The sequence below is a fragment of the Malaclemys terrapin genome, chromosome 2 (genome assembly GCF_027887155.1).
Source record: "Malaclemys terrapin pileata isolate rMalTer1 chromosome 2, rMalTer1.hap1, whole genome shotgun sequence".
NCBI lineage: Eukaryota > Metazoa > Chordata > Testudines > Emydidae > Malaclemys > Malaclemys terrapin.
In genome coordinates, this window is record NC_071506.1 from 14,800,729 (window position 1) to 14,825,313 (window position 24,585).

A 24,585-nucleotide genomic window follows, 5' to 3' on the forward strand; every position below is an offset into this window, starting at 1 on the left:
AGTTGAGCAAACCTATCTAAAGCATCAAATGTGGTAAGACGACATCAGAGGACGTAATTAGGATGCATTTTAAGGGTGCCACCAACATGACTTCACCCTAGAGAAACGTTACACAGAACAATAGAGAAAGAAGCCAGATCCATCAAGATGACACTCAGAAGCCTGAACAGACTGGCAAAAGATGAAAATAAATGGCAGAAACTGGTGGACACCCTATGCATCTATGGTATAGGAGGGTAAAGAAGAAAGTGCAGCAGTCCTAATTAGCATGCACTAGCTTAGTATGTGTAAGTTCTATGTGTAACCATTTCAATTTTATATGGCAGTTCGAAATTTCGCTATTAGTCTTAAAAACTAAAAGCATCAAGAAATTTAAAAAGCCACAAAACACTAGCTGAGAACTTCCGCACACACAAAAGCCAGGAAATTCAGTTATGGTTTCCACAGCAACTGTAACTCTACCACATTGTGTAATTTATTAAGGCTTAAATTAAAAAGTGTATTCAGCAATATTAAAAACCCTACATACACTCTCTGGTGCCAAATTATGATTGCTGTGGCAACCATGTCTTTAAGCTTCTGTGTATGGAATGGTATAATGCTATTCTACTTTTAGTTGATAATTTCAGCTGTTCTTTCTATGAAAATAAGCTCATGATTATAAAGTGCACTTACTGGTTAAAAGAGTGGTAAAGCTAACATATACCTTTTCGTATGATTCCTAGGTTGAAACTGGGTAATAACACATTATTCACTTACTTACTGAGCAAAAATTAGTTTGGTTAAAATATGATTAAGGGGGTTATGATAAATTTACAAATATTTAAAATGTGTAAACTCAGCTGTGATAGGCATTATTGAAGTAAAGGGGAAAATATCAAGAAACTTCTAGACAGTAAGATGCATTAGGCTGTGGAGCAGTCTCTTGAGTGAGATGTCTGAAGCCGTATCATATGGGACGTTTAAAACTAAACTTGACAAAACACTGCCAAATTGTACTGGAGTCAATCCTATGCATTGTTCACAAGGAAATGAACTGAGAGACCTAACAGGTCTCTATCATTTCTCACTTCTATAATTCTGTGACTTAGCTGGACCTCTCAAAAATCTCTTGAATCCCTGCCATTGTTTCACAGCTGATGATCATGTGGTCACCAGAAGCTTTGGTGGTGCAATAACATTGCCAACAATGGACATAAACCGAATATCCAGTCAGGCCACGTTAAGGCCTAGCTAGAGATTGATCTGGGTGGTGCTTTATCTGCAAGGAAGCTACATTCCTTTGCATTTGCGATGATGATGATTGTTTCAGGTGGGAACAGCCACTCTCGTCTCTCCCCCCAGCAGGAACACAGCTGCTGAAGCAGGGTCTGACTCCATGTGACCCTGTACATGGGCGGCACCAGCAGTGAAACAGCAGAGAATCCCGCGAGCCCTTAAAGGAGCCGAGTCCCTGCTCCCCCAGCCACTTTTCTCCCCTTGGCAGGGACACAGCTCCAGCAACAGCAGCTGGGTCCAGCTCCACCTGGCCCTTCACGCAGCCCACACTTGGGGGAAAGACAGGGGAGAACCTTCAGACACTTTTCACCTTCAGCCACTTCTCACTCTTCAGAAAATTTGTGTCAATTCTCAAAAGGTTCAGTGAGGCTGTGATTTCCCCTTCCTGTCCCTCCCTCAGGTCAGGAACCACCACTGGGAAGGAGGCTGCCCATGGGCTCTGTTCTTCTACAAGGAAGCAGTCCTAGCCCTGCTCCTCCAGTCTTCACTGCCACCCACTTTTCAGCTCTGGCTCAGACAAGACTAAATGGTAGGTGCTACTTCTCTTCCTCTCTCCTCTCCATCTCCCTCCCAAAGCAGGTAAGAGTAACAGTGGTGTCATGATAACAGAGAGAGCTTATTTCAAGGAAGTGGATGTGTGAAGCCATTTACACTTCCTCTTGAGGGGGTCAGACCTACCATTTATTACTATTTCTACTGCTGTTCTACCATGCTTCCAGCACACATACCAGTACTCCAGGAACATACTGTTCCAGGTCCACCCATTCCCAGGACTCAGCCAGGTTACAGCTCCAAAAGATATTCAACCAGACCTGCCTTTCCCAGGGCATATGGCAAATGAGGTAACTATTCTTCCACTTGGAACATCCAATGGCAACATTTACTTCATCTTCTATCACAATTCAAATTGGGAGGAACTGTCCAAGAAAACAGAAAAAGCAGAAATAAGAAACCAGATTCTGACACTTTGGTTTACTTCCCCAGAACTGAAGAAGATCTTTCTGAGGCTTGAAAACTTGTGCCTTCCACCAGCAGAAGTTGGTCCAATAAAAGATATTACTTCACCTTCCTGGTGTGTCTCCGACCAGATTCTAGACATCTAACATCTGTACACACTGCACAGGTCCACTAGGTAGGCACAGGTCAGAAGCAGACAGCAGAAAGTATCACAAACTAAAGTTGGTGCTGATTAATGCAAGAAACAAAAACCAACACACATCATCATCAGTTATGAAGTGCCTGATATAGTCTGCATCCCTGAGACCTGGCTAGATGATCCTGCAAACACTGTGCTAGCCCACCTCATCTCCCCAAGGTACTCAGTACACCACAGACCCAGACAAGCAGGTGGTACTGCATTCATCTCTGCAAACATCAAATGCAAGAGAGATGCCTCAGGTAAGACATTTTCATTCTACTAACAGTGGAAACCAGAGCCAATGCCAACACAGATTTTTATGATTATTTACAGGCCACTACAGACAAAAGGATACAGAAAAGTGCTCACTGACACTTTGTCAGTAATGGTGGTGAAATACCCCAGACTCATTGTCCTGGGAGAGTTCACAATTCAATTCGACTTGGCTACAGATGCAAAAACCTATCTCTTCACTTTCTTCCCTAGAACTTTCACAGATTATCTCTGGTTCACTCACCACAGCGAGTGATTCCTTGGACCTGATTTTAGGCCTAGATATCAAGATAGAGGACATTACAATCCAGTCACTGTCTTGTCAGACCGTCACCTCATTAAGGCAGTGGTCAGAGACCTTCCAGCACTCAGGCAGCAATAAAAACCAATGATCCTGATTTGACCATGAAGACTCATGGACTCCAACAAATTCCAAAGCCTGCTAAAAGAACAACAGCACCCCACCCAGAGGACGAGGAGTCTGAGAATCGGTGAATCATTGTCATTCTACACTGGCCTCAGCCATTGGCACACTTGCCCCTAAACAGTCCCTTCCTTCCCATCACCCACATAGAACTTCTTGGTTTTCTGACAGTCTGCACTGGCTGAAGAGAGGGTGTGGAAACTTGAGTGCTGATGGCAGAAAACAAAGGCTGATTTAGACAGGATGAAACATAATAAATTCTTCAGAGCCTATGGTCAGGCTGTATTACCAGACAAAAATACCTTCCTATGAGCCTCCACTGGGGCGGCCAAATCCTGCATCAAGGAGCTATCAAAGGTGGCAAATTGCTTCATCAATCCCAAGTGCCTACAACCTGCATCAGAGCCAAGCACCACACGGTGTGAAGAACTATCCTACTTTGCTGAAAGGATCACACATTTGGGAAGTCTTCTCAAACAGCATGGATCCACTGCACCTGCACCCACCAACCCACAGCTCACCTGCATTTCCCAGAGTTCACTTATCAAGATATTTTGAATACCCTAAAAAAGTCCAAACCCAAAATATATGAATCCAGCTCATTCCCTTCTTGGTTTGTGAGAGAGTCATGAATACCAAAGTAAGCTTCTCTTAAACCAAAATAAGTGGCTATGCAGGAGGCTGTACTAGTTTAAATAAATCAGATTAAAATTCAACTTAAGTTAAACAGGTACAATTTTCTTATGTAGACAGGGGATAACAACATTTTCAAAGATTCTAAGTCACTTAGGAGCCTAAATCATTTTTGAAACCTACTTGCTATCTTATGTCACTTCGGTGCTTTTAAAAAGTTTACTTATGACTGTCAATAAGTAATTCTCACTTCTCACTCAAATGGGTGTTTTATGCAAATGTAATCCTGTTGGTGTTTAGAGAGCACGGCTCCTTTAAAAACCTTCCTCAGGCAGAGGAAGTGCTGGTTGTTTTGGGGGGAGTAGAGTTGAAGTAGGGGGAGTAACTGGGGCAAGTGTGTGTCTGTAGTTCCAAACAAGAGGTCTACAGCAAGCAGGCCCATCTGTAGCAAAGCAGCTGAGACAGCCCAAAGCCCAGGAAGGACGGAGCAGTCGACCCCGGACTTCCCAGGACAGGAGCCAGGAGGAGTACTGTGCCAGGAAGGAATCACCTGAGATGGACAAACTGGAGCCGGACCCAGTATCACGGTTACCCAGAGCTGTATGGGGCTGTGAGTACTGGGTCTTGTGACTGCATTGGGAGTAAGGAGGGAGGCTGTAGTTAGCTAAGTGGGGAGATGGTCCCTTTTGTGAGTTTGCAGATTGTGGCAGAAAAGGGCACCCAAGGGGTTTGCTGGGGAAAGTATCTTGGCGCCGAAGATGACCAGGTGCTGAAGACTCGCTGCCAGACTGGAACTCTGCCCAGGATTCCTAAACTCTGAGTCTAGATGCATTGCTTGGTGCCTGTCCTTTTATATTGTGCCAGGCACATGGGTCTCTGTGTTGGATGTAACCTTTGTTTTATTACCCCCCCCCCCGTATCTCCCTCCCCAGTCTCCTCTCCCTGTTTTTCTACATTCATCCCTCTGATTTGTGTGTGTGTGTGTGTGTGTGTGTGGTGTGAAAGAGAGAGAGAGAGTTTAGTCCTGGGGGTTAGAAAAGGTGCCCTTGGGGTGGAAAGGAGTTTACCTGCTGTGTTTCTGCACGTGCCCTTATTTGGCCAGAGCTGCCCTACAGAGCAGACTCCATTTTGGTCACAAAAACGCTATAGCAGGCATGGCCAAACTGTGGCTTGTGAGCTGCCTGTGGCTCTTTTACCTTTAAAGTGCAGCTCGCAGAGCCTCCCATGCACCCTACCCCATTCTTCACCTACCACAGTGGGTTGGGGAGGAGCTTGGAGCTTCTGCCCTCCGGCAGGGTGGTGGGACTAGGATCTTCTGCCGTGTGGTGGGACTAGGGCTTTAGCCCCACTGGGAGCATTGGGGCAGAAGCCCCATGCCCCGGCAGGCACTGCCCCGTGGGGCAGGTTGTGCATGTCTTGCAGCTCTCAAATTCCTGAAGATTATTGTATGCGGCTCGGAGGGTCAGTAAATTTGGCCACTCCTGTGTTATACTTACACAAGTAATTACTGATTTCACATAAAACTTTTGCATGGCCAGTTTTGAAAATTTACAAGAGGAATTTCCCCCTCCTCTTGGATCAGTGCAATACCTGCATCCTGTAGACCCCTTGCATGGCCAATGGCTCCTTGGGCATGATTAACAGCTGGTGTCACTTAGAGCAGCCCTGAGGTTGCTCTCAACTATGCCAGACCCAGGGTAGAACTAGCCACAGCTGGAACCCTGGCTCCCTCCCCACACTGTACTTACCGGAGAAGGGAGCCCCTAGGCCTGATCTGTAGCACCAGAGTATCTACCTCCGCAGTGGTTCTCAAACTAGGGCCGCCGCTTGTTCAGGGAAAGCCCCTGGTGGGCTGGGCTGGTTTGTTTACCTACCACGTCGTCAGGTTTGGCCGATTGGGGCTCCCACTGGCTGCGGTTCACCGCTCCAGGTCAACAGGGGCTCCAGGAAGCGGTGCGGGCCGAGGGATGTGCTGGCTGCCCTTCCTGCAGCCCCTGTTGGCCTGGAGCGGCGAACCGCAGCCAGTGGGAGCCATGATCAGCCGAACCTGTGGACGCGGCAGGTAAACAAACCGGCCCGGCCCGCCACGGGCTTTCCCTGAACAAGCGGCGGCCCTAGTTTGAGAACCACTGCTGTATAGGCCTAGTGGAATAAAGAAAAACTTAAAATCCTTCAATGAACAGCACTCGAGCATGCCAATTAGGTACTGGTAGTGGTACCTTGAGGATGCACCAGGCATGCCTTCAATTAAGGCTGCACGTGGCAGCACCTGCAATTAGGGACTCTGATCAGAAAATTGGGATGGTTGGACAATCTAGTTTGAAATAACATTGAAAATATTGATACTCCATGGATTTGACAGTAGCCTTTCTCATCACCACCAATTTGAACATTCCTTACATGTGGTATAAAGATCTGGCACTGCCTTATATTACTTGTACAAGCACAACTGGGATTTAAAATGCATTTCACTGGACAGGGAAGGTCAATATATTAGTCTGTTGAATCCAAGTGCCAGCTGTTCAGACTCACTGCGTGATGTGCCTTAGCAAGGGGGAGCTGAAGTGAGGAACTTCATTTAAATAAAGTTGTTATGAGCAAGCAAATACTTTTGCTTACCATTTGGCAAAACTTTGTTTAGACCTTCTAAGCTGAATGCATTTCATTTTCTCCTAAATCAACTTAAAACCACTCAGGAAGCTTCATTTGTAATACACCAGGAGTATTATGGGGTAAGGTGTCCTATTTGGAGAAAACAGAAAACACTCATGCCAGAATGCATAAACTACAACAGTGAAGGCAGAGTTGTTTATTCCAACGAGATTACCTCAGCAATAATTTAGTTCTCTCATATTAAAGAGAGCCAGTATCCTCTCCCTCGTTAACTTCAAGACTGGCTTTCCATTGTAAAGCTGTTTCCCCACACCACCCCAGTATCCACGAAACAGATCACTTCCATTTCAGATTTTGTACATGTGGAGGGTCTCAGAAAAAATAGGCATTAGTTATGTTTTGAAAATTTTTGTCATGTGTTTTTGTCAGGCCTTAACTCGGAAATAGCATAGCCTTGTAACTTAAAATGAGGTTTAGTCGAAAGATCTTGGCGGGGTCATTTTCCACTCTTTAGTTCCTGACCTTGGGGAGCCTGAGCAATTACAACTCCCATAAAAGTCAATGAGACTATGCAAATGAGTGAGGATTGCTTATGTGAGTAAGGGCTGCAGGATGGGACATGAGAGGTTTTGTAGGACTTGGCTGAGACCAAACGTTGTCTAGACAGAAGTTTATCACATACGTGTTGTTTCAGACTTGCCTCATCAATGATCATAACACTGACATTCAGCATTAACTGTAACTTGTAATTTACTGATCAGTCAAATTTTACCTCTTACCAATTCTTGACCCCGAGTTGGAGCTTTTTGATAACAGCATTTCTATTGCATTGAACATATTCTAAGCACCTTTGCAAATACTTGGACTAGTGCTGCAAGGTGCTGAGCATTCCCAGCTTTCACTGAATACAATGGGAATTGAGTTGCAAGACCTTGTTTGAGACACTTGACACATTTCAGGATTGGGCCCACTATCAAGAGTAAAAGATATTTTTCGCTTTAGAATTATTTCTTCATGTTTAGCTTTTAGCAGCCTGCTGCAACTTTTTTACATACTGAATTTAAAATGAGATTTTGATAAAGCACTATTATTATCCTGAGAAATTCTATAAGGATTCTGTATAGTGTTAAATTGATCTACTGTATGCTGGTCTAAAGTTAATTACTTCTGCACATCCATTTTTAAGACTGTCCTAATTTACAGAGGTTCAGAGGTGGACTGTCACCCTGATCACTTTGATTGATCTGTCCTTCAGCCCTCTCATAGATTGCGCGGATCACAACACGTTTTCCATTCTTCTTGTATCCTGGCTTTCCTTCTCCATGTGCGGCCATGTCTTTCCACGATAAAATCTTCCCATCTCTCTGGAGATTGGCCGAGTGGTCATTTCAGTTCCTGTGGGTACCACTCAGCGACAGCTGCAGTCCATCGATTGTCAGTCTCGCTCTATGCCCGGCCCATCGCATTTACTATGCCTGCTCTCACCATGTCCTGCACTCCACTCTGCTGTCTGATCGCTTCACTGTGGACTCGGTCACAGATTGAAATTCCCAGAATTCTTCTTTACACTGCCCTCTCCATGACAGACAGTTGCTGCGCCTCTGTCTTCGTCAGCGCCCATGTTTCGCTGCCGTACAACATTGCTGGCAGTACTGTTGAGTTGAAAAGGCTGGCGCATGTTGCCTTGGAGGACATCCTTGATAGAATTGAATGCGCACCAACCTGCTTTCTTTCTTCGTAAGAGTTCACCTTCCTGATCGTGGCACATGTTAATTTCTTGGTCCAAATAGACGTATTACTCAGCTTCTTCTATTTGTTCTCCCTTGATTGTTGTTATTTGGGCTTCTGGCAAGGTATCAGACCGCATAAATGACCACAGGTGAGCAGTATGTAACATAATACATATATTCTCCTTAGATCTTTTCTTGTGTTTGAATTGAAGGAACTACTATGTCTCTTCAGACTACAATTATTGTATTTTTCCAATTAAAAACCTCTTTGACAAGTTCATTGCCTTCTTTTCCGAATAGTGTTTGTTCACCTTTATCACTTCCTATTTACTGATTGGAGCTTTATTGAATTTTATACTATCTTGGCAAGTTATTTTAAATTCCTAACAGATTTCTGGTCACTGACAGACTGAATCTGTCAGTATTGTCCCATCTGTTAATTAATATTTCTTCCTGTTTAAAAGACTAATTTTTTTCACTCTTATGTTAGCCATAGCCCACATTAATGCTTTGTGCTAGCTTCCTCCACTCTTTGCATCTAGCTCTGAATAGGAACCCAGGGAAGGAATTGTGCCTCAGAGAGGGGGCACAATTTGGAGGGGGGGAAAACAGGTGATCAGTCCCGGCTCTTCCCTTTTGCCTGCCGTGGAGGTGCAGGGAGTGAGTATGAGGGATCTTATTTCCCCATATAACCATGCAGCTGTGTAGGGCTGGTCCATCGTCTGGCCCTTTGGCAGTAGTGCTTGAATCCAGCACTGCAATAATAGCTTTAGAACACAGTTTTTCATTTAGTGCTTTGGCAACTGTATTATATTTAAAAATCTGCCCTCATCTTTATATTTTTGTCTTATTTTCAGAGGTGTCAGCTCCAATCAGGCTGAATCCTGATTGTGAAATTGTTGTTCCCGATGCAAATGGTCTAACAAAAACAGCAGTAATCTCTCTTAAAACTATATTAATTTACAGATTCAGAAGTGTTTCAAATGGTGATGAGATTTACAAGTTAGTGAGCATAAATTGCATACAGAGATGACCAGACGACAGGGAAGAAAAATATGATGAAAAAATTTTGTATGGGACACTAACATACAATTTCTTAAAATCTTAGCTTTTTCCTTCCCTGCTACATTTCTCCCTTGTGGTATATAATCTATATCAGGGGTGGCCAGCCTGAGCTTGAGAAGGAGCCAGAATTTACCAATGTACATTTTCAAAGAGTCACAGTAATATGTCAGCAGCCCCCTCATCAACACCCCCTCTCCGCTCCCAGAGCCTCCCACCCCTCCCAGCCCCACAGATCAGCGCCTCCCGCTCCCTCCCTGCACCTCTCAATCAGCTGTTTCGTGGCAAGCAGGAGGCTCGGGGGGGGGCGGGGGAGGAGCGAGGGCACGGTAGGCTTGGGGAGGGGGTGGGAAGCGGTGGAGTGGGGGCAGGGCCTGTGGCAGAGCCAGGGGTCAAGCAGTGAGTACCCCCCGGCACATTGGAAAGTTGGTGCCTGTAGCTTCAGCCCTGGAGTCAGTGCCTATACAAGGAGCTGCATATTAACTTCTGAAGAGCCGCATGTGGCTCCGGAGCCACAGGTTGGCCACCCCTGATCTAGACCCATGTACTCATATAATTTACATCACTTTTTTGAATTTGGCCTATAATATATCTTTATATAACATAGTTGTGACGTTCTTTGGTGCAATCCAGACCAGTGAAGTTCTGTGTTACCTCCTGCCCTGCAACCTGGGGCACCTTGCAGTGCCCTGCTTTGGTAGCTTTCTCCCGAGTTGCTCGCAAACAGCCTGCCAGTGTGTAAATCACTCCCCGAATGTCTGTGTGCAGCCACAGCCTGTCAGCAAAGACCAGCCACATCCTGGCTTCACTAGCCTTGGTTATTACTTGCAAGGTGACTCCAACACATTCCCAATTCTGAATTTCCCCCTGAAAATGTGTGTTCTGCACTGACCAGCCCTCCCATGGATAGCCTAGATATATTAGGGCTGTTGTCACTCTAAGGGTTTGATGCATAACAGTTTACCACCTTAAATGGGGTGACCACGGTCAAACAATTGACTCCCAGTCTTTATTCAGGCCTAATTTGATGGTGTCCAGTTTGCAAATTAATTCCAGTTCTGCAGTTTCTCGTTGGAATCTGTTTTTGAAGTTTTTTTTGTTGAAGAATTGCCACTTTTAAGTCTGTTTATTGAGTGTCCAGGGAGATTGAAGTGTTCTCTGACTGATTTTTGAATGTTATAATTATTGACGTCTGATTTGTGTCCATGTATTCTTTTGCGTAGAGACTGGGAGTGGATGGGTTACTACAAAAACTAATTTCCCCCTACTAATTTCCATACTACTCGCACCTTCTTGTCAATAGTTTGAAATGGGCCACCCTGTTTACTTTGGCCTCATTACCACTACAAAAGTGATTTTTCCTCCCTTGGTATTCTATTGTTGAGAATAGCCCACTTCCACTTTAATTGAATTGTCTCGTTAGCACTGACCCCCTACTTGGTAAGGCAACTCCCATCTTTTCATGTACTGTGTATATATACCTTTCTACTGTTTTTTTCCACTCCATGCATCTAATGAAGTGGGTTTTAGCCCACGAAAGCTTATGCCCAAATAAATTTGTTGGTCTCTAAGCTGCCACAAGTACTCCTCATTGTTTTTGCTGATACAGACTAACACAGCTACCACGCTGAAACCTCTGGCTTTTAAGGCCTTCCCTCCTAGGTCAACCCTACTCCCTCGTTAGTCACACAGGGGGAGGGTGATCACAAGGCTGATTGAGGCTGATCAAGGGAACAAAGGCTCAAACAGTCCTCAATCACACAATCCCAGTTGACCCTGTAACTTAAATAACCTGAAAGAAAAAGAAAAACACAAACAGTCAAACAAAGTCACTCACCCCAAGGTTAGTACTTGCACCTTGTTCATTCAGCAGGGGGATCTCCTTCACTCTCTCTCAAACTCCCCTGTTTGCGGTCCTCTGTTCGCTAGCTCACAAAGTCATCTGCTTTCCCTAATACATATAATTACATTAAGTATCTCCCCATTCTTTCCACGGTGTAAATATATAACAACATTTCACTTGTACATAGTTATGTTCTTTTTGATGTTTGCTCTTTAGGTAATGATTCTGACGTTGACCTTGACAGGAAGGAAGATGAGCGAGAAAAAACTCCGAAGAGGCCACGGATACAGAAAACTGATAAAACTCTATCCGCAAAGGAAGGCGACCAGATTTCAGGAGCTAAAAATCCTATTATAAGCGTGGTTTTGACAGCACATGAAGCTATTCCAGGTAACCATAATTATTCACTATATAATCAGATTGTTTTTAGTTTGTGGGTATTACTTAATGCTCACAAAATAGAAATAAAGTAATTGGAGTAAGATTAATAAATGTTCAGAATATTTGTGATCTGAAAACCAGCAATATTTAGCAATTTGGTCATCTCCTATAAAGGCTTGCTCCTCATCTGGGAGTTACATAACATTCAAAGCTGTCCTCAGCTTTCTTTAAAGGCCTGATGTAAAGGTATGAAAGGGAGTTTGGAGACTTAGGAAAAATAACTGAGTTTATATAGAGTAATAAAAGTATGTAAAGGATATTAAAGAAGGAGCTGAAGATATGAATGATAAATCAATAGAAGAGTAGAAAACCATTCTTTTTTCCTTTAATAGCAGCATCATATTTTTAGGACCTGATTTATGTGTACAGCTACCTTAAATGTGAGTGCAAATCAGGTATTTGCAAGCACAAATGATTAGTTAGGTATCTAATTGGACATTTATGCATACAGATAGTGTACACATGCAGTATTTGAGTGTACAAATTAGGAGTGCAAGAACAAGTATGTTTCTGTAAATCAAGTACTTGTATTGATATTTAATGGAGTATTTTATGGCTGTGTGCAAAGTATTTTGCACTTCTATAGTAATCTTTTCATCACAGGATTTCAGACTTCTTTACAAATGTTAATTATTGACTCCGTAAAACCAAGCCTGGGCATTTGTCTGTTTTGGGCCCTTTTCAGTGGGTTACAAGGCTAGTCTGTAAGGGCAGTGTGATCGCCAATACCTTTCTGTCCTCACATGTGTGGGGATGAGGTAACATCTTCTTGAAATGCCCATCCTCTAGCCATTGCAATGACCGTGAGAATAGGCAACTAGTTAGAAATTTGTACAGCTGTACAAGTGTGGGCATGGATATGAATAGTACCCTACCAAATTCATGGTCCATTTTGGTCTATTTCACGGTCATAGGATTTTAAAAAACTTAAATTTCATGATTTCAGCTATTTAAATCTGAAATTTCATGCAAATTGTAGGGGTCCTGACCCAACAAGGAGTTGCAGGGGGAGGGGGAAAGGTCACAGTACCGCCACCCTTACTTCTGCACTGCTGCTGGTGACAGTGCTACCTTCAGAGCTGGGCAGCTGGAAGAGCAGTGGCAGCAGCAGACCAGAAGGATGGCATGTTATGGTATTGCCACCCTTTCTTTAGTGCTGCTGTGTGCAGAGCTGGGCCATCAATCAGCAGCCACCAATCTCTGGCCACCCAGCTCTGAAGGAGCAGCACAGAAGTAAGGGTGGCATGGTATGGTATTGGCACCCTTACTTCTGCACTGCTGCTGGTGGCAACGCTACCTTCAGGGCTGGGCAGCTGGAGAACTCCTTCTGCACTGCTTCCAGCAGAGCCGGACCTTCAGTCAGCAGCCGCCGCTCTCTGGCTGCCCGGCTCTGAAGGCAGTGCAGAAGTAAGAGTAGCAATACTGCAACCCCCCTAAAATAAACTTGTGACCCCCCCCGCAACTCCATTTTTGGATCAGGACCCCCTATTTGAGAAACGCTGGTCTCCCCCATGAAATCTATATAGTATAGGGTAAAAGCACACAAAAGACCAGATTTCATGGCAGGAGACCAGATTTTCACGGTCCGTGACACATTTTTCATAGCCGTGAATTTGGTAGGGCCCTAGATATGAAGATTAGGATTGTGTGCATATGTGGCTCTGTGTACATGCTTCGGGGTGTATGAGAGTATAGGATATATGGGAGAGAGAGAGTCTAGGGATAAGGAAGAATAGGAAGGGAAAATAGTGTTGCTGAATTGTGATTTTATTGCAAGCATCAACATATTTGTCATTTTTCTTCACGACCCAGCTTCTATAGTGAAGTGATTGTTTGTGAGAATTTTGGGGGGAGAGAGGGTGGTGACGTGTGTTTTCTTCTTCTTCTTCTTTTTTTTTTTTTTTTTTAAGTAATTTTTAGACTTTGTGTTTGCAGAGAAAAGCCTGAAAAGGTGACACGAATATACCCTAAGGGCTCAGAAGCCAGAGGCAAATAAAACAAACCTCAGATTTTATTATTTTTAAGCCAAATTTGTATTTTGAGGTCTGACTACTGATTTTTTTTAAGGTTTGCGGTTGGCAATATTTTAAGTATGAAAAAGTTAGGACGAGTGCAGAGGTAAAGAGAAGTGAAAGGAAAAGAAAACGTACTTAAAAAGATGAAAGCAACGATAGCCAATATAGAAGGAAGGGAAAGAGGGACAAAAAAGGGAAGAGATAAGTAAGAAAAGCAAGAGTGACTGTTGTTTTATTTTTGTTTGATAAACTTTAATGCCAAAATTTTACAATAAATAAAAAGGCAAATGTTTGTTATACACATGAATGATCCAAAAAATTTAACATAACTTGCTTTAACTTACCCGAGATGTTTGTGTATAATATCCCCTAGATAGAAAGAGCTCAATAAATTGAAAGGAGTTACGGTATTATATTATTCTTCAAATAGATTTTAAGACATCATTTACATGCATGAGAATTAGCATTTTGCATAGAAGTTCCCAGCTTTAATATATGTAATAAAAATAGAATCAATGCCATTGGAGGCAATTATGGATTATTATCCTCGCTCATGATCCTCACTCATTAATTAAGCCTCACTCAGGATCTCACGATAGAAGTCTCAAATGTGTCTCAAACATTTGAATGTTCTATCCCGAGATCATGATTGAGGCTTAATTTAACTTAGAAATCGTTGTCAGCGCCGGGTGGTGGGACTCTGACTGTCATCATTTGGAAGTTTTGGCTGGTATTAGAAAGGTATAACATCTGTTCTATTCACAGGAAAACTATTTGTTTGATAAAATTGTTTTACTTTATTTTTCTTACAGTGCATTACATTCAGTCTTTCCTGCTATATTTTAAGCCTGAGGGAATTATGTGCCAAAAAATTATGCGCACAATATTTTAAAATTTTGCAAAATTCTGCAAATTTTATTTGTCAATAAATAAATGTGGCTCCAGCATGGCAGTGGGGAGCACAGGCCACTGGCTTCACTGAGATGGGAGATCACCCAGGAGCCCCCACTTCCCCCAGTACAGGGACTTGGCAGTGAGCCTGCATTTGACCCTGTCACAGTACAAGAGATGGGCCTGCCCCAGAAACACCCAGGTGTGGGTAGGAAGGCTCAGCCCAGCAGAATCCAAGTGTGGTGGGGCTTAATGTGGCAGGATCCAGATGTGGGGTGAGAGGTTTCTCTGTGGGGCCATCTGGGTCTGAGCAGCTCAGTGGGAGATCTGGATGCACAGAGGCTCTTTGGGGGGTTCCGGGTGCAGGGGCAGTGGGACTCTGCAGGGGATCCGGGTGATGGTGGGGGGGGTCTGAGTGTGGGGAGATGGGGCTTGGCGGGGGCGTCTGGCTGTGGGGGCTTGGAGGGGGTCCGGGGGCTGGGGGTGTGTGGCTTGATGGGGTGGGGGTCCAGGTGCAGCTGATTGGGGCTCAGTGGGGTAGGGGTCTGGGTGTGGGGGGCTTGTCAGATGGGTCCGGGTATAGGGAGGTAGGGCTTGTCAGGGTGAGCATTCGATGGGCCTGCTTTAATGAGGATCCCCAGCTGCTGTCGAGGGGACGCTGCATGCTGGGATCCCGCTTCCCCCTGCGATTCCCCTATCCCCTTTTCTTTGCCACCCCACTCCCACATTCCCCTGCCACTGCCTCTTCCCTCCCACCCCATCTTCCCTCATTTCCCCCACCCCCCCTTACCCAATCCCACCGTGGACACTCACTGTTCCACAGAAAATAGGAAGGCTATTGGGGGAGGGATAGCTCAGTGGTTTGAGCATTGGCCTGCTAAACCCAGGGTTGTGAGTTCAATCCTTGAGGGGGTCACTTAGGGATCTGGGGCAAAAATCAGTACTTGGTCCTGCTAGTGAAGGCAGGGGGCTGGACTCGATGACCTTTCGAGGTCCCTTCCAGTTCTATGAGATAGGTATATCTCCATATATTATTATATTATAAGGCTCCCAGAACACAGAAGGGGGAGCACAACTAGCACTATGACTCATAGACTTTAAGGTCAGAAGGGACCATTATGATCATCTAGTCTGACCTCCCGCATGATGCAGGCCACAAAGCCGTCCCTACCCTTTTCCTTGACTCTGCTGTTGAAGTCCCCAAATCCTGTGGCTTAGAGACTTCAATTAGCAGAGAATCCTCCTACCAGTGATCCCTGCCCCATGCTGCGGAGGAAGGCGAAAAACCTCCAGGGCCTCTGCCAATCTACCCTGGAGGAAAATTCCTTCCCGACCCCAAATATGGCGATCAGTAAAACCCCGAGCACGTAGGCAAGATTCTCCAGCGTTCAGCTGCAAAATCAGCCCCGTAGCTGGGCAGCTCTGCCTTTGCAGGAGGGAGGGGGCAGTGGCATGTAACCCTGTGTGCCCACCATGCCTTGCCTCTGCTTGGGGGGGCAATCCCCCCCAAAACTGCACACATGTCCCCCCCCGCAGCATCCCTGCTGTTTTCTGCAGGGAAAAGCAGGAAATGTGCATGGTGCGGGGGTGTTTTCTGCTGCGGCCACGCAGTCCTGCAGAATCCCCCCAGAAGTAAGTCACTGGCATGCACGTACGCTCAGTCCAGACCCCCCCCGATGATGAACATGCAGGATGATGAATACACGCCTAGGAACCCCATCTCTGAGGCTGCTCTAGGCACGCTGAAACAGATGTGCCGCCGGGGAAGATGCATATGTCCCCTGGCAGGTTTTTTTTTTTTTTTTTTTGGCATTTTATTGCGCAGGGGGCACAGAAAAATACTGGCCATATGAATTCTGTGCCCCCCGCATCAGAGCAGAATCCCCCCAGGAGTAATATTGGTCATTCATTTACGGTTTTGAGCTATTTTGATGTCTCTGGAAATTCTGAAGTCATTCCTTTTCTCATAAATGCTTTTATTGTGTACACTATCATAAAGATGGCTTTAAACACCTTTCCTTTCATTTCCTGGAGATCTTTCTTTAGTAGAAAGTTAGTTTATTGCTGCAGACTGTTGCTGAAGAATAAAGAAAAAATATTTCTTCCCTCTGACTGTACTAGATCAGTGGTTCTCAACCTTTCCAGACTACTGTACCCTTTCAGGGGTCAGATTTGTCTTGCGTACCCCAAGTTTCAGCTCACTTAAAAACTACTTGCTTACTTTTGCCTTTTTATGTCTGATTTTGAATCACAGCGCACTATTACTGAAAAATTGTTTACTTTCTCATTTTTGCCATATAATTATACAATAAATCGATTGGAATGTAAATACTGTACTTACATTTCATAGTTGAGCCTATTTTTCACTTGTGAGCCTTGTCTAAAGCCTGAGCCCCAGGCAGCGGGGCTGAAGCATGTAACATAGATTCACTGGGCCCGTGTAGCGTGGAACCTCAAGCATTTGCCCTACTTGCCATCCCCTAATGCCATCCCTGCATGTACCACCCCCCCACACACACACCTGTCCCATGACCCCACTGGGGGCTGCAACCCTCAGGTTGAGAACACTGATCTAGATGAGTTTGATGTACCCCCCGGAACACCTCTGAGTGCCCCCAGGTTGAGAAACACTGAACTAGATCATGTCAAGTTCAAGACTGTTTAAGTGCTGTCACTGCAGCATTTTCATCAAGCATTAGCACTCTATAGCCACCTGTCCTCTAAGCTGAGAACTTTGTATAGATACCCCTTTTTCCTTAATGTGGAGCGTTATAAAATCCTCGTTGAAGATGCCTCATAAGCTTTCTATTAATTAGAAAAATGGACACTCCAGAATTAGTCGGGTTTCATCTATAGTTTTGAGAAAGTGATCATACTCAGGGCTTTTCTACACTTGAAACACTACAGTGGCACAGCTGCAGCTCTGCAGCTGCATCGCTATAATGCCTCAGTGTGCACACTACTTACAGTAGTGGGGAGGGGTTCTCCTGTCAACATAAGTAATTGCACCTCTCTGAGAGGTGGAAGAATTCTTCCATAGACCTAGCGCTGTCTACACCAGGGCTAGGTTGGCTTAACACATTGCTCAGGGATGTGGATTGTTCACACTCCTGAGTGATGTAGCTGGGTCACCTAACCTTTTAGTGTAGACCAGGCCTCAAATAGCGTGCCCCCTTTTTCTTATGCAAGATGCTTTCCAAATGGTTGTATTAGCAGCTGTTCAATAAACTTTTATTCTGCACTACTTAGGTCAGGTTCAGGGACACTGCTTTATATTGTGTTTACTGTAGATTATAGCTAAACTGATCTTTGAAAATCCCTTTAGAACAGATCAGGGGGATTCTAATTTTTCAACAAGGACAGCTAGACAAGGTTTGATTATTTTTTCTTTCATAGAATGAATTTAGAGCTCAGGAAAGGTAATGGATTGACAGCCTTAGAAACTTGAAAGCTTATTTTAACCCACAAAATAAGTATAGCTTGAGCAGCAGCATTGCAAACGCCTCTTCCCAGGGCACTGAAGGACCTTATTCATTAGTTGGAGGGACCCCATGCTCCCAGAGGTGAGAGGGAAGATTAATCAATCCTTGACCTCTGATTAAATTGACTAGTAGGCGTTTGTTGTTACTAACATCTCTCCACTAGAAATTGCACTGATCACACACAGTTATGCTTTCACAGTTTAAGAGTAAATGCTTTTAAACGTCACTGACTGGTGTTTTTCTTTGATAGTGTGTACGAATGTGTTAATGGCCACCACTGGGTAAATACAGTGTCAAATCCTCAGTCTTCTATTTTCTGTTAATTTCATTTTCCCCTCCAGCATGAAGTGACATGTATAGTTCCTCTGGCCACTGCTAATGCTGGGCCCCATAGGCTTAGTGTTTCCATCTTCCACACCCATGGGTTGGTTTTTTTATTTTAGTAATCTGGACCTGAAACTGACAACATAGTTTATCCCGCTAGGCTGATGGTAGAAAGCACCTTCAGCACAAGGGACTCTCTGACTTATAGGTCACAGGAAAAGTGTCTAAACAGGGAGGTAGCTTTCATGCTTGGCAACCCATTGGATTACCACAGACTATCCAAAAGTCCCCATCACCATTGAAAACAAGAACTGCTAGCCAAACAAAAAGGTAATATAGTACACAAGAAATTGGCTACAGTAGATATATACCATGTCAGGAATTACAATATTACTAACAGCATCTCCCAGCAGACAGAATCTGTCTAGAACTAAGAATATGATATCCCACAGGAACTATCTATAAAGTAAAAAGATAACAAATTCACACCCTCTATTCCCTACTTGATCCCTGTTCCAATTAGTTTGAGAAGCCACAAGACAAAAAAACCCCAAATCAGGAAAGGCCACAGCCACTTGTTTAGAGGTTTGCTACATACCCATACAATACCAATCCTTCACACACCCCCAGGCAAAGGAAACCGGGACCAACCTCAATGGTCTGTTTGAAATTACAAAACATGTCGGAGCCGTAGCAGAGTCATTTTAGGTGAAGGATGCCTGTGGAATTCTCTACCACAGAAGATCAGGATGAACTCAAATCTTGTCTCTATTAGAGACCAGTCCACACATTTGCTATTTTGTGTTAGACTTTTCTCAAAAGACCTTGTGACACTGGCTGGCAAGATGGAGAAGGGATAAATAAAATCTAAGAATCTAAAATCCTTTCTGAGGTTGAAGCAGAGAATATAGCCCTACTAGGCTTACAATGAAAATTAAACTTCCTGTATTTGGCACCAAGATATATACTGATTAGTGCAGTTGACCAGCATCTGCTCAGTAACTGCAAGAAATCAGCCAATATATGGTGGTTCAGCTGAGAGACAAGAAAGTGGAAATTTCTTTTATGTAATGCCAATTTTTTTCTTAAATGGTAAGCATATATAAAATATGGTTGGTTGTCTGTCATTCTGCTTTCTTCATATGCTGCTTTACTTCTTTGATCGTAAGGTGTTTGGGATTAGAACTCTGGCAAACATGGAGCTGCTATATAATAATCTAAAAGAGTACTGAGATATAATCATTTTATGAACACTGTATGTGACCTGGTCAGTGTGGTGAAGTTCTTGTATATCTGGTTATAGACTTTTCTATTTGAATTTATTGATCTAGCTCAAGAGAGGGCTGTCAGGAAAAAAAAAAACAAGCAGAAAAGAAACACGACAGCAATAAATAAGCAAACCTTCCAATAAATGCTGGGGGGAAATAACAGGGCAGTGACATACTGCCAGGTTCCAGCATGAAGTGGCTGGAGAGTAGAGATCATAAGGACACTAAACCGTTATAAAGCCCTCTCAAGAGAGGAAGGGGGATCAGTTTCCAGGGGCTCTCCAGGGAGACAAGCTGACAGAGAGAGGCTCTGTAGCAGGAGTCTGGGGAAGATGGGTCTTTCTAAGATCCTGGTAATGGTAAGTAGAACCCTGCGCAGATACAAAATTTGAATCCGCATCTATCCACAAACATGGTCCACAGATGTCCGCATCCATGGCTAGAAAGCGTTTATCCACAGATTGGCAAGGCTCTAATGGTAAGCCTTGATATAACAGCCACGGCAAAGCCTACTGGACACTCACCAGGCTGCTGTGTTTAGGTCCTACCTCAATGAGCCCTATGCATGTTCAACTTCCTGAATGGGTAGGCTCCAGCACTGTTTCATTCTAGGCCTCTCTGGCACACTCCCGGGGCACAAGCTCTCTGTCTGTTACCCCTTCAAGAAAATGGGACCTGGCAGTCCAGCTGCCCTACACCCCCAGGAGCTGTGCCGATCTTCTCCACATTAAGACACACCTACACACCATTCCCTGCCTCAGTTTCTTCATTCTGGAGCATTCTCTGGGCTTAGGTTAGGCTATTCTAGGGTGTCCAAGATCCTCCTCCTGCAGCTAATGGTTCTTCTCCGAATCATGGAATGTATGTCTCTTTCTCTCCCCCGCTTCCACCCAACCAGCTTCCTTTGACCTTTGCTGGTCCTGCTGGCAGAAATCCCCTCTGCTACAAAAGCATGCCTTTTGTACCTCTCCCTTGCCCTAATTTTCCTCTTTCCCTCTAACTGACCCAGTCTCCGTTTTAAAGGGCTCATCCTTTTGTTCCTCCTTCTGGGGAAATTCTACTGCTTCAAACCCCAGCCTTCTACAGAGAAATTGGGGGGGAAAAGTGGTTCTCCTACCTTCAACCAACCCATTGTGCTAAGATGCTAGTTTTTCAATTGGGCAACCATCAAGATAAAGTAAGAAGAATCAATGGTCTGGGAGATGTGTGGCACAGCTCTGATAGCAGATGGTGGATTCTTCATATACTGAGGCATTCATTGAAGCAGCAATTTAAGAAAATCAACTCAAATTCATAAGTTGGTTGCATGTAGATTGATTCCCCAAGTTGTCATAGTTGGGGATAGTAAGATCTGTTTTCTCTTTGGTTCTAAATAAGTAGTATTTTGCTTAAAGAGGGCTATTTAGCCACTGTATTAACCATTGGTCACTGCTTCCCAGGCAACAGAACTGCAGGGTTTGAATCCAAGTCAGACCTGCTGAGGTAATCATGGTTAGTACCAGGGGATGTTAGCTCAAACCCAGGTCTGAGAGTGAGAGAATCATATAATTCTTCCCAGGCCTGAGACCTGAGTGGGTTGCACTTGAGATCAAGAGGAAGTCTGAGATACAGATAGCCTGCTAACTTGGCCAAGGACTGTGTCTACTGGGAACATACACTACCTGGCACAATGGGGCCCCTATTCTGATCAGGGCCTTTGAGTGCTACTAGTCTCTAAATGTGGTGTGCATTGCAGGTATTAGTTGTAGAGCTGGTCAGAAAATGTTTATCTTTTCTGTGCTCTGGGCTCCCTGGCTAAACTACATCTCTCATCGTGCACTACCATCTCACCTCTTCATGAGCAACCTCAGTGCATCGTCGGAGTTCCTGGCCACAATACGTCATGGAACATGTAGTCCTGCTGGGAAACCTGGCCCATAGACGAGAATATGGGTAAAGCCCTGCAAATCTGCGGCTATCTGCTTTATATCTGCGGATGTCCGCATCCAAATTTTGTATCCGCGCAGGGCTCTAAGTATGGGCATAAGGAACCTGAATTCATACTCCTAGGAATTGCTGTGGTGGTATTTTGAAATCAAATTTTTTGATTTTTGGAAGTTTTTGTTTTTTCAATTAAAAGTCAAAATTTTCCTGTGGAAAGCAAGCATTGCAAAAAACCCCAAAGCAAACAAAAAAACCCAAACCCTCCCTCCATTAAAAAAACAGTTTTGATGGAAAATTTTTGGCCAGTCCTAGTTATTTACTTACCGACTAGCTTTCCTTCACTCATAGACAGGTTTCAGAGTGGTAGCCATGTTAGTCTGTATCAGCAAAAAGAACGAGGAGTACTTGTGGCACCTTAGAGACTTACAAATTTATTTGGGCATAAGCTTTCGTGGGCTAAAACCCGAAAGCTTATGCCCAAATAAATTTTAGTCAGTCTCTAAGGTGCAACAAGTATTTCTCCTTCTTTTCTCTCTTCACTCAGAATATTTAAGGTTTAATCTTGGCCTTTTTACAATTTATTTTTCAACTAAGTCCCTTTTTTTTAAAGTATTGCTTATTTTTTTTTTGTAAAGGATAATTTCTTTAAAACCATCTGCTTGATTGGTGGGAAGATAATTACCTTAATTTTGTTCCTTCATGATGCAAGGAATATTTCATATGCATCGTTTTGTTTCTTTTCTCTCTCTCTCGCTCTCATGACATAGTGGGAGTCTAGGTTTACAAAAAAATAATTCTTCTGACTTTATCTAAACAGTCCTATGTGACTTTACCTTTTAATTTTGTTCTCTCTGCTTTATTCTCTTATTTCCCAAACATCTTCGCATTTCATTTCATCCGTGTTCTTTCTTTTGGCACAAAAAGAAACAAGTTACTGTCGTCTTTCTCAGTTAAATCTTTCTTAGTTTCTAATGCTGTAAACTGAAATGTGATCAAATGCTGACATAAACAAACAAAATATCTTTGACTTAATGCAGCCAATTGTGCATGAAATAATTTATTTCAGCTAAGCTGTTTTAGGTCTAAGATTACACACACACAAAATATGTTAAAATAATATTAAGTTTGCAAAGTCAAGCATTCAAAAGTTAGGAAATGCCAGACTTAAGGTTGCATAGGTAACCTTAATATGTCCCTCTTTTGCATATGCATTATGATACAGCCTTTAATTACATAATCATATGCTACTTTTTTCATAAGACCGCTACCTTATTCAGTGCACAGGATGGACAGAACTCACTGAATGAGCAACAATTCAATATTTTGTTTTCTCCTTATTGTACACTGGGTGTCTCCATGCCTTATTTACTGCCCACTATTCAAACCCGCTAAAGACAGAATTATTAAATTCCTCATGGGCTTTTCTGTGGTGCTCATCACTATTGTATCTGAGTTCTTAACAAACATTTATTTGTCTTCCCAATGCCCCTGTGAAGTGAGGAGGTGGTATTGTCCCAATTTTCAGATGGGGAGCTGAGATAAAGAGATTTCTCTTCATGCCAATCCCCTGCCTCAGTCACTGCACAGCTTCCAACTTCCTCAACAAATGAGTTAAGGATCATACAGACAACAGCCTCCTTTACTGTGCAATCCTGATTCGTTCACAGAGCAGGTCCATTCTGTGCACTGAATGTGACAGAATGTGATGGTTTCCTTCACCAGCTTCCAGCCCTGGTCTCCTTGCACAGCCAGGCCCAGGCTCCTCTTTCTATCCTTTCCCTCAGTCCTGGTCCGGCTTTTGTCCCCTCTGCATTTTAATTGGACAGCTTCCTCCTCCTCCTCCTCCTCCTTGCTGACTGTTCTTCCTCTGCTGGCACCAGTGCACAGGAGACAAAATGTTGATTTTTTTTTTTTAATACTGGTAAAAGTTATTTTTCTCTAGCCTTATTCTTGGAAATGGCTGTATCATTTTGGCTGAAATTCTCCCCAAAACTTCAGTCTGAGGCAGATACCCTGTCATGTAAAATTTCAATTCAAATGGTTAAAGTCTGGCAAAGATCTAAGAGACTAACAAATTTATTAGAGCATAAGCTTTCGTGGACTACAACCCACTTCTTTGGATGCATATCCGAAGAAGTGGGCTGTAGTCCACGAAAGCTTATGCTCTAATAAATTTGTTAGTCTCTAAGGTGCCACAAGTACTCCTGTTCTTTTTGCGGATACAGACTAACACGGCTGCTACTCTGAAACCTGCAAAGATCTAAGGAACTGAAAACAGGATCTTATAATGGAAGTGTCAGGCAACCTTAACTGGCACCACGTCCTCCACCTACAATACAACAAAGGTCTGCAATACAAGTACTATAGTTTTACTCTGTCTTTCTACTGTTACATTCAAATAAGTAGAACAAACCAAAGTAAAATAGCATAATAGTCACAGGACAACTGCGTTTTAATATCACTATTTTAATAAGCATTATTATATTTTATTTTGTGTTTTATTTTAATTTTAGGAGCTACAAAAATTGTTCCAGTTGAGGCTGCTCCCCCAGAAATTGAATCAGCAACAAATCCTGAGACAGCAGTACCAGACACAGCTCAACGAAGAGGGTATCAAGAATATGCCATTCAACAAACACCATATGAGCAGCCAATGAAATCGAGCAGGTAATTTTAAAGTACTTGGGTTCATGTTAAACTTAGGAGTGACATGTTTCCTTATCCAGCATCATGTAAATGGAAATTCCTCCATTTGTTTCCCTTATTTCAGCAGGCAGAAACAGATTATACATCAGGTGAGTCAGAGTAGCTAGACCATTAGAGTCTGTCAAATATTAAGAGTTAGAACAATATAAGAAGATAAAAATAGGTAAAGAATCATCATAACCTAAAATAGCACCTTTGTCTATTGGAATTTACCCCTTTCTTTCGTTATCTTTAAATGGTTTAATATCTTATCCTTCAGCATCTTTGTGAGGCAGATGTTGTCTTTCTCTCAAGACAACCAATCTTGCCTTTATAAACTGAATTAGCTATAAGTTCAATGAAGTTAACTATTACTGCTACCAAAACGGAGTCTCCCGAATGTTGTATTTCCACAAGTGCTAAGACTATAACTTTAACTGAGTTTCTGCAAATATGTTTACAGCATTTCCCCCTTAATTTTTCTAATAATAATAGTTCAGCACAAGAATGTTGGAAACTTAAACTTTAGAATCGGTTAGTCCTGAATTTAAAAAAAAAAATA

At 43.4% G+C, this 24,585-nt stretch overlaps 1 protein-coding gene across 1 annotated transcript in view; it reads left to right on the top strand.

Moving 5' to 3' along the window:
• The window catches only part of ZFAT (zinc finger and AT-hook domain containing), a 144,821-nt gene that overhangs the window by 35,410 nt on the left and 84,826 nt on the right, over positions 1-24,585 (top strand). Inside the window, exons 4-5 of the mRNA XM_054020088.1 lie at positions 11,211-11,384; positions 23,852-24,005. Coding sequence (XP_053876063.1) covers positions 11,211-11,384; positions 23,852-24,005 — 328 coding nt within the window. The remainder of the gene's footprint in view (positions 1-11,210; positions 11,385-23,851; positions 24,006-24,585) is intronic.